At 47.3% G+C, this 10,556-nt stretch overlaps 2 protein-coding genes across 3 annotated transcripts in view; one reads left to right on the forward strand and one right to left on the reverse strand.

Moving 5' to 3' along the window:
- The first annotated feature begins 1,234 nt into the window (after positions 1-1,234).
- Positions 1,235-8,275, forward strand: smim13 (small integral membrane protein 13). Of its 2 annotated transcripts, XM_085790281.1 has the most exons (3): positions 1,235-1,713; positions 7,784-7,848; positions 7,879-8,275. In XM_085790281.1, the coding sequence occupies exons 1-3, from the start codon at positions 1,638-1,640 to the stop codon at positions 8,014-8,016; spliced, it is 279 nt and encodes a 92-aa protein (XP_085646407.1). In that variant the 5' UTR covers positions 1,235-1,637; the 3' UTR covers positions 8,017-8,275. The 2 variants fall into 2 exon arrangements, with proteins under 2 accessions (XP_085646407.1, XP_085646406.1); XM_085790280.1 differs by having other exon boundaries at positions 7,784-8,115.
- Positions 8,276-10,231: 1,956 nt separating this feature from the next.
- Positions 10,232-10,556, reverse strand: part of nedd9 (neural precursor cell expressed, developmentally down-regulated 9) — a 25,485-nt gene continuing 25,160 nt past the window's right edge. Inside the window, 1 exon segment of the mRNA XM_085790514.1 lies at positions 10,232-10,267. Within this exon segment, the coding sequence (XP_085646640.1) occupies positions 10,232-10,267 (36 nt within the window).

Below are 10,556 nucleotides of genomic sequence, written 5' to 3' on the forward strand. Positions count from 1 at the left end.
CTGACATTCTGAGGGCCGTTCCAACGCATTTCCTATATGGGACAAAAACATCTGTCTGTTGTCATGGAGACGTCAGTCACTGAGCTGGTTGTGGTGCTGTGGTCAAGAGACTCTGCAGGGGTGGCCCTAATACTCCTTCATATTTGAGCGAATATAGTGTTATAATAATAATAATAATAACAATAATAATAACGATGATTTTTTTTTTTTTAAAGTATATATTTTTCGGCTTTTTTGCCTTTATTTGATAGTGATGACAGTAGAGATAGACAGGAAATGGGGAGGCAGAGAGAGGGGGAATGACACGCAGGAAAGGTCTGCCCAACGCGGGATTCGAACCGGGGACGCCTGCGGCGAGGACTGTAGCCTCTACATGGGGCGGCCGCTCTACCCACTGCGCCACGCACCGCCCCAATAACGATGATTATTATTGTTATTATTGTTATTGTGTTTATTATTGTTGATGTTGTTGTCATTGTTGATGGTATTGTCGCTGTTTGTATTGTTCTTTTACTGTCCTACTATCTATCTATCTATCTATCTATCTATCTATCTATCTATCTAGTATCTATCTATCTATCTATCTATCTATCTATCTATCTATCTATCTATCTATCTATCTATCTATCTAGTATCTATCTATCTATCTATCTATCTATCTATCTATCTATCTATCTATCTAGTATCTATCTATCTATCTATCTATCTATCTATCTATCTAGTATCTATCTATCTATCTATCTATCTATCTATCTATCTATCTATCTATCTATCTAGTATCTATCTATCTATCTATCTATCTATCTATCTATCTATCTATCTATCTATCTATCTATCTATCTATCTATCTATCATTCTATCTATCTATCTATCTATCTATCTATCTATCTATCTATCATTCTATCTATCTATCTATCTATCTATCTATCTATCTATCTATCTATCTATCATTCTATCTATCTATCTATCTATCTATCTATCTATCTATCTATCTATCTATCTATCTATCTATCTATCTATCTATCTATCTATCTATCTATCTATCTATCTATCTATCTATCTATATTTGATAGAGTGCTCCTCCCTCCTGACCAGTGGGGGGCGCTGCTGTTGCACTGAAACGCTGTAACACCGAGAGAAGCAGGAAAACTCCATTACCCAGAATTCCGCTGCTCTCGCTCTGCGCCGTCGCAGTCGGATGGACGGCGACAGGGCGCGTGGTGATGACGTCAGGTTTGTTGTGTTGACCCAGTTGGTTCCGACATGTCGCAGCTCGGACTGTGGTGAAACCTGCTGACAGCGGCTAACGGCTAACGGCTAACGGCTAACGGAGCTAACGGAGCTAACGGCTAACGGAGCTAACGAGGCTAATGCGGCTAATGCTACACGACGACCGCTGTGTGTGTCTGTCAGCGTGAGTGTGTGTGTTTGTGTGTCTGTGAGTGTGTGTGTGGAGCAGAGACACCGGCCTCCTGCTGAGTGTGTGTTTGTGTGTGTGTGTGTGTGTGTGTGTGTGTGTGTGTGTGTGTGTCTCTCCGTGTGTGTGTGTGTGTCTCTGTGTGTGTGTGTGTGTCTGTGTGTGTCTCTCTGTGTGTGTGTGTGTGTGTGTGTGTGTGTGTGTGTCCGTGTGTGTGAGGATGTGGCAGAGCGTCGGCCTCACGCTGCTGGTCATCGTGGCCACTCTGGTGTGTGCGCTGCTCTTCATGCTGTTCGGTGAGTCTCAATGACGTCATCTACTTTTTACAGTTACTGAGTAATCCAGAAAGTTACTTACTACTGTACTGCTAGGCTACTGTGTGTTTCTTTCTTTCCCTCCGTTACAACTCCGTTACCGTTACTGACTCCAGAAGTCCCGTTACTAAACAATAACACACCTGTTAGAAGACAAGGCAAAGGGAATTATATTATTAGTAAACCTATATAGCCCGTTTTTACCACCAGTTTATCTCAAAGAGCTTTACATCCCATCATAACAACATCCTCTGTCCTTAGACCCTCACATCCACTGAGGAAAAACTCCATGAAAACCCTTTTAACAGGGAAAACCAGGAGAAACCTCAGGGTGAGCAACAGAGGAGGGATCATCACCCAGGACAGAGATGTTGTTACACACAAGAAAACTGTTTACAGTTTGTCACAGAATGTGAGAAATATGGAAATGTTAACAACAGCTGAAGGAGGAAGCTTCTGGTGAGGGGGGGGGGGGGGGCAAGTTAGTACTAAGTCAAGGATAAGATTAAAGGGACAACCAGGAGTTTCTCTTTGGTTATAAAAAGTCTGATATTAATGTGGATGAATCTCCGTTACCACTTGTTAATGGTCCATTTTAGATAAATCTATGGTTTTGTCTCTATGGTTATTTTGTTATTATTAGTGGTGGTGGAAATGCTGGGCGAGCCGACCAGCGTTTCTTTACTTTCGGTTTCGTGGCGAGTCATGAGAATAACGCCGCCGTATGAATCTCCGTTTATGGTGGGAACTACGACGGTATGTGATCGTCTTCCAACCTCTGACTTTAATTCTTGATGAATGAAAACATGAGTCTGTCTTGCACCGGTCAAAGAATTTCACGGTGCGGAGGCTCATAAATGTAGTGAGAAAACACTTCGCTTTAACAAAACTCCTGGTTGTCCCTTTAAAAGTGTGAGTGGGTTTGTTTACCCTCTGAGAGAAGCCGACTGAACACAGTGGCCAGACAATCATCATCATCGACGTCCACATGGATGTTAAAGTCACCTACTATAATGACTTTGTCTGAGTTTATGGCTCAGTTTGACAGGAAGTCAGGGAATTCTTCTAGGAACTCAGAATAAGGTGCAGCAGGACGGGGTCATTCCTATGTTCCCTCAGCCCTTTGGTCCCACCGTTGGTTGGGTTTAGGCAATGAAGAAAGGAGTTGGTTAAGTTTAGTAAAAAGACCCAGTAGAGGCTAGACAGGCCAGATAGAGAGAGAGAGTCCAGAGGGAACATAGGCACGCTCCCAGGAGGACGATACACTACAGCCAGTCAGATGGTTTCTCTGCTTTCAGTCTGGCTGAGAGAGGCTTTCACATGGATTATATCAACTTACACCTTATAAACACGTTATTATCAGTTCATCAACTGGTTATAGACTGGGAAAGATGTTTATCAGGAACTAACCAACTCGCTCAGTATCGTTATCCTTCTGTCTGTGGAGGGATAACGATACTGAGCGATCACACTGACCCACGGTGTTTATGATTCTACAGAGGTTGTTATATATTATAGCCTATATATCAGTGGAGGCTGGTCCATAGAGGCAGAGGAGGTTGGTCCTCCTCTATTTTTGAGAGGCCAGAGGAAGCTCAACATATTTTTAAGAAAGAGTAACTGGTTGAAATAAACCTTTACCAAATCATTTATAATATATTTTTTAATCTCTTTTATGGAAGAAAATCCACTAAATCCACTTAAAACAGCTCAACAGCGCCGCCTGCAGGCGGAGGAGACAGTAGTCTGTGTGAGGAGCAGGGAGCAGGAAGGTGGGGGCTTAGGGGAGGACGGAGGAGACAGATCAGTCTGTGTGAGGAGCAGGGAGCAGGGAGGTGGGGGCTTAGGGGAGGACGGAGGAGACAGTAGTCTGTGTGAGGAGCAGGGAGCAGGAAGGGGGGGGCTTAGGGGAGGACGGAGGAGACAGATCAGTCTGTGTGAGGAGCAGTGAGCAGGAAGGGGGGGGGGCTTAGGGGAGGACGGAGGAGACAGATCAGTCTGTGAGAGGAGCAGGGAGCAGGGAGGGGGGGCTTAGGGGAGGACGGAGGAGACAGAGTAGTCTGTGTGAGGAGCAGGGAGCAGGGAGGGGGGGGGCTTAGGGGAGGACGGAGGAGACAGAGTAGTCTGTGTGAGGAGCAGGGAGCAGGGAGGTGGGGGCTTAGGGGAGGACGGAGGAGACAGAGTAGTCTGTGTGAGGAGCAGGGAGCAGGGAGGGGGGGGCTTAGGGGAGGACGGAGGAGACAGAGTAGTCTGTGTGAGGAGCAGGGAGCAGGAAGGTGGGGGCTTAGGGGAGGACGGAGGAGACAGATCAGTCTGTGTGAGGAGCAGGGAGCAGGAAGGGGGGGGCTTAGGGGAGGACGGAGGAGACAGATCAGTCTGTGTGAGGAGCAGGGAGCAGGAAGGTGGGGGCTTAGGGGAGGACGGAGGAGACAGAGTAGTCTGTGTGAGGAGCAGGGAGCAGGGAGGGGGGGGCTTAGAGGAGGACGGAGGAGACAGTAGTCTGTGTGAGGAGCAGGGAGCAGGAAGGTGGGGGCTTAGAGGAGGACGGAGGAGACAGATCAGTCTGTGTGAGGAGCAGGGAGCAGGAAGGGGGGGGCTTAGAGGAGGACGGAGGAGACAGATCAGTCTGTGTGAGGAGCAGGGAGCAGGGAGGTGGGGGCTTAGAGGAGGACGGAGGAGACAGATCAGTCTGTGTGAGGAGCAGGGAGCAGGAAGGTGGGGGCTTAGGGGAGGACGGAGGAGACAGTAGTCTGTGTGAGGAGCAGGGAGCAGGAAGGTGGGGGCTTAGAGGAGGACGGAGGAGACAGTAGTCTGTGTGAGGAGCAGGGAGCAGGAAGGTGGGGGCTTAGAGGAGGACGGAGGAGACAGATCAGTCTGTGTGAGGAGCAGGGAGCAGGAAGGGGGGGGCTTAGAGGAGGACGGAGGAGACAGATCAGTCTGTGTGAGGAGCAGGGAGCAGGGAGGTGGGGGCTTAGAGGAGGACGGAGGAGACAGATCAGTCTGTGTGAGGAGCAGGGAGCAGGAAGGTGGGGGCTTAGGGGAGGACGGAGGAGACAGAGTAGTCTGTGTGAGGAGCAGGGAGCAGGAAGGTGGGGGCTTAGAGGAGGACGGAGGAGACAGTAGTCTGTGTGAGGAGCAGGGAGCAGGAAGGGGGGGGGCTTAGGGGAGGACGGAGGAGACAGATCAGTCTGTGTGAGGAGCAGGGAGCAGGGAGGTGGGGGCTTAGAGGAGGACGGAGGAGACAGATCAGTCTGTGTGAGGAGCAGGGAGCAGGGAGGGGGGGGCTTAGGGGAGGACGGAGGAGACAGAGTAGTCTGTGTGAGGAGCAGGGAGCAGGAAGGGGGGGGCTTAGGGGAGGACGGAGGAGACAGATCAGTCTGTGTGAGGAGCAGGGAGCAGGAAGGGGGGGGCTTAGGGGAGGACGGAGGAGACAGATCAGTCTGTGTGAGGAGCAGGGAGCAGGAAGGTGGGGGCTTAGGGGAGGACGGAGGAGACAGAGTAGTCTGTGTGAGGAGCAGGGAGCAGGAAGGTGGGGGCTTAGAGGAGGACGGAGGAGACAGATCAGTCTGTGTGAGGAGCAGGGAGCAGGAAGGGGGGGGCTTAGGGGAGGACGGAGGAGACAGAGGAGTCTGTGTGAGGAGCAGGGAGCAGGAAGGGGGGGGCTTAGGGAGGACGGATGAGACAGAGTAGTCTGTGTGAGGAGCAGGGAGCAGGAAGGTGGGGGCTTAGGGGAGGACGGAGGAGACAGAGTAGTCTGTGTGAGGAGCAGGGAGCAGGAAGGGGGGGGCTTAGAGGAGGACGGAGGAGACAGAGTAGTCTGTGTGAGGAGCAGGGAGCAGGAAGGTGGGGGCTTAGGGGAGGACGGAGGAGACAGATCAGTCTGTGTGAGGAGCAGGGAGCAGGAAGGTGGGGGCTTAGAGGAGGACGGAGGAGACAGATCAGTCTGTGTGAGGAGCAGGGAGCAGGGAGGGGGGGGCTTAGAGGAGGACGGAGGAGACAGTAGTCTGTGTGAGGAGCAGGGAGCAGGAAGGTGGGGGCTTAGAGGAGGACGGAGGAGACAGATCAGTCTGTGTGAGGAGCAGGGAGCAGGGAGGGGGGGGCTTAGAGGAGGACGGAGGAGACAGTAGTCTGTGTGAGGAGCAGGGAGCAGGGAGGGGGGGGCTTAGAGGAGGACGGAGGAGACAGATCAGTCTGTGTGAGGAGCAGGGAGCAGGAAGGTGGGGGCTTAGAGGAGGACGGAGGAGACAGTAGTCTGTGTGAGGAGCAGGGAGCAGGAAGGTGGGGGCTTAGAGGAGGACGGAGGAGACAGATCAGTCTGTGTGAGGAGCAGGGAGCAGGGAGGGGGGGGCTTAGAGGAGGACGGAGGAGACAGAGTAGTCTGTGTGAGGAGCAGGGAGCAGGGAGGGGGGGGCTTAGAGGAGGACAGAGGGCTTCTGTCCTCCTCTAGACGCCTCGGGGCGGGATCTCCTTCCATTCACTCACATTTAGGATTTTTTCATGCTGATCTGTGATTGGCTAAGACACGTAAAATGACGCGCTAAGGGAGGACGTCCTCCCTTACCAATCAGCAACCAGAACACAAGATTGACATCAGGTTGGTCCAATGACAGTTCTCCAACCCCCCTTGGTTACTGTTGCTATGTGCGCCAAACTTTCACTCCCAGCCCTGCTGCTCATGCTGCTCCTAGCACAAGAAATACGGAGTTTTCAGCGATATTGGTATCAATTTTAAAGGAAATATCAGTAGATTTCTGGATAAACTGTTGGGAGATATCATAGAGAAGCAGTCAGGAGGTACCAGTAAGGAGAAGTGACAGCGTATGGCGGTTAACAGTACTGACGGTAAACTCACTCACCCATAAAAGACTTGCTAACCAACCTGCTAAGGGCCTATCGGGCTCTTGGTGAAACGGTTAGCATCGTCGCCTACGATGCAGGGGATCTGGGTTCGAGGTCAATTTAGGGCAAGTCACAGATTAACTTTTTTTTTTTTTACATCCCACATCCATGATAAATACTCTGTAGGCCTGTGTTAATCTGAAAACAGTAGGATTGAATAAAATTATGTTGTTTTTAAGAAATCTTGTAAGACATTGTTTAATTTTCATTGAATAGGCCTATAAGAAAGTAGGGATAAGTAGTCAACTGGTATAAAATAACATGACACGGTGGACTGGTGTTCCTTCTGTCCTCCCCAATTTTTTCAGTCACCAGCCGCCACTGCTATATATATATATATATATATGTGATAGCCTACTTCATATATAGTCTACGGAGGTCATTATATCAGATCAATGATCAGTAAAATCTAAAGTGAATAATTTCACTTTGACGAGTCCCTGGATCAATGAATCCCTGTGATATGACATCTTTGTTTTCTTTGTACAGAGACAATGTGAGATTAACTAACAAACCAACTGTGTGTTCACACATTAACGGGAACAAACCTACTGCTATGACTATAGGGATTGTGGCAATGGGCCAATTTGACTAAATGTTGAACTATCCCTTTAACTCTGATATCAGGGGATCTGTATTATTGATTTATAGATTGATTATTGTTATTATCAGTTTTTCAGCTGTAGTTTTGGAGTCACATGATCAGCCTGTTATTGATTAATCATTTGATCAGAATGTGAAACCTGCTCCTGTCAGAACTAAGACCTTTTATTCTGAAAATCCTGAAGAAGGAAGCTTCTGATTGATCTTCTGTTTCTGAGTAGGGCCCGACCGACCGATATGGATTTTTGGAAAAAAATGGGTGGTTAGTAGATGTCGCTATTACATTATTATTATAGTCTTATAGTAGATCCATGGGTGGTTAGTGGATAGTTTGAGTTTGTCATGAGGTCGGTGCGCCCTCTACAGGATAAACAGCCTAATGTCGGGGGATCTTTTCAAAGTAAAACCAAGTTTTATTCCCTGTGTTTTATTTCTGAAAATATCGGCGACAATCTGTGAGTTTTGGCCGATTACAGATTATTCTCAAACGGGCTAATCGGCCGATTTAATCGGCTTTATTTCTGATGTCTTGTTTGTGATGGATCCCCAGGTTGGTACGTGGTCTGGCAGCTCTTCCTGTCCAAGTTCAAGTTCCTGCGTGAGCTGGTGGGCGACGCGGGGACCCCCCAGGCCGGGACCCCCCAGGCCGGGACCCCCCAGGCCGGGACCCCCCAGGCCGAGACTCAACCGTCCCAACACAAGGCCGCCGCCGCCGCTCCGGCCCGGACCAGGTCCAAGACCGGCGCTCGCCAACGACTGGCCCCGCCCGCAGAGAGCTCATAGACCATCCACACCACCTGACCCCGACCCCCCCTCACACACACACACACACACAGACACACACACACACACACACACACAGACACACACAGACACACACACACAGACACACCCCCCCCCCCAACAAAGACACTTTACGCCGTCGTCTCGGTCTCAAAGGGAAAAAGCTTCATGTTTGTTCGTTGCACCGCGAACGTTAGTTTTTTTTTTATGGAGACATTATCGGTTTTGTCGTTGCCATGACGACCGTGTGTTGTCGTCGTTGTCATGACGACCATGTGTGGATGGATGGACCTCATGCAGAGGGAACGAGGAGAATGAGTCAGCTGACCTCCGACCCCCCCGACCCCCCCGACCCCCCCACCGGGCCTCTGTCTCTGTCTCCATGGCAACCGGTGTGTGTGTTGATCAGCAGAAACTTCTTCGAGTCAATCTAATCAATAAATAAATAAATAATGTCGTCAACAACAACAAAACAAGAGCTCTGTCCTGTTTGTGTGTGAGGAGGAGGAGGAGAGGTCGTCACGGCGACGTAAGGAGAGGTCGTCACGGCGACGTAAGGAAAGGTCGTCTATTTTACATCAAGGACCCTAAACTGACAGAAACTAGACCACGGACCCATTGGACAACACACCAGAAATACACAAACTATCAATAAACGTTTAAATTAGGCCTAGCTACATTTTGAAAGATTTTAGAGACATTTCTGGAGAAAAAAGTGGTACAATTTCTCCAAAAAAGTTGAAACATTTCTAGAAAAAAGTGGTAAGATTTAAAAAGTGAAGTAAAAAGTTTTTTTCTTTAATTGAGAAAAAATATTAATATTTTTCAAAAGAATTCTAGAAAAAGTGGTAAAATTTTAGAACAAATGTGGTCAAATTTCTCAAAAAAAAGTGGTAAAAAAAAGTCAAACAATAACACAGGGATGCAAACAGCGCGCCGAAAAGCGAAACTCACTTTTTTCATGACCAATTAGGTGACTTGTGTGAATCGTTCAGATCCAAAGAGTTTTTGTTTTGAGGGGGGGGGGGGTGTGAAACATCCCATGTCTTTATTTATTCAGTTTATTTTAATAGTAATAATTATGACTAACATTCAGTGAAGACCTAAAATTCAGCATCTCCAAAATGGAAATATTGCAAAGGAATTTTTTTTTAAGCATTTTTAATTTAGAAATGTTGGCCTTCTGAAAACTATGTCCATCTATATACACTCAATACTTGGTTGGGGGGTTGAACTACTGGAAATGGACTTTTCTGTGATATTGTTAATGGTGAGCCCCCCCCCCGCCCCCGCCAGACAATTCCTCTCTTTTTTGATCCTGACCCGTTTGCATCCCTGATAATAAAGTGATAACATTTCTGAAAAAAGAAAAAGTTAAAAAATTCTAAGAAAAAGTTGTAAAATTTCAAGAGTTGGGGATCCCCTTGAACCCTGTCAACCCTCCCACTTAATGATGTAATAATAATGTAATATGTAATAATATTAATAATGTAATATGTAATAATATTAATAATGTAATATGTAATAATATTGATAACGTCACAACTTCAGGACAGACTAAGCTCTGACCCAAGTCGCTGCCTCGACTCCTGCTGGAGCTTGATGCTGATTGGTCGGTCAGACTCAGAGGGACGTGACGCCAAGAGGAAGAAATAAGCTGCAACTTATAAACTAAAATAAATAAATAAAAAGTGTCTTCACGGCCAAAAAGAGAGAGAATGAGTCGGTAACAGACGGATGAGAGAAGTGAAACAAAACAGGAAAAACAAACGTCCTTCACCAGTCTGACCAGCAGGAGGCAGCACGACACTGTGAGTGTGTGTGTGTCTGTGTAGAGAGTGTGTGTGTGTGTGTGGAGAGTGTGTGTGTGTGTGTAGAGAGTGTGTGTGTGTGTGTGTGTGTGTGTGTGTGTGTGTGTGTGTGTTGAGCTCCAGAGCTGTAATTTCTGAGCTGTAAATAGTTCAGAGGAAATAACTGTGGTGAAACAAGGAAGTGACTCAGAGGCTGCAGCTACACACACACACACACACACACACACACACACACACACACACGTCTGTAAAGCTATCTTTGTGAGGACACTCATTGACATAATGTTTTCCCTTTAGCCCCTAACCATAACACCTTAACCAGCCAAAACAAATGTCTAACCTTCACCATCACTCTGAACTGAACTTAAACCTGATTATAATAATCTAGTTATTATTATAGAGTCTTAACCCTCAAACAGCCGTGGAAGGAGTCTGAGAAACTGAGAACCGGACAAAACGTCCTCACTTTAATAAACGTCCTCACTTTGATAAAACGTCTTCACTTTAATAAAACGTCTTCACTTTAATAAAACGTCCTCACTTTAATAAAATTTTAATAAACAACGTTCCTCATTAGACACAAGTACTATAAACAATAGTGCCACACGAATTACGATTATGTTACAAGGTTGCTTATCCCCGCACCAAAAATTAAAAAAGAAAAAAAAAACAAAAATAAACAAATTAACCTACACCCCAACACATACCCAAATTGTCAACTTCTTATCC

This window comes from Trachurus japonicus, chromosome 11 (assembly GCF_045865225.1).
Source record: "Trachurus japonicus isolate A0001 chromosome 11, Traja_1.0".
In the NCBI taxonomy this organism is placed as follows: domain Eukaryota; kingdom Metazoa; phylum Chordata; class Actinopteri; order Carangiformes; family Carangidae; genus Trachurus; species Trachurus japonicus.

Bases quoted from the DNA above. Each gene is read 5' to 3' on its own strand.
- smim13 (XM_085790280.1), top strand. From the start codon at position 1,638: ATGTGGCAGAGCGTCGGCCTCACGCTGCTGGTCATCGTGGCCACTCTG. The intron at 1,714-7,783 runs GTGAGTCTCAAT...ATGGATCCCCAG, and splicing joins GCTGCTCTTCATGCTGTTCG to GTTGGTACGTGGTCTGGCAG.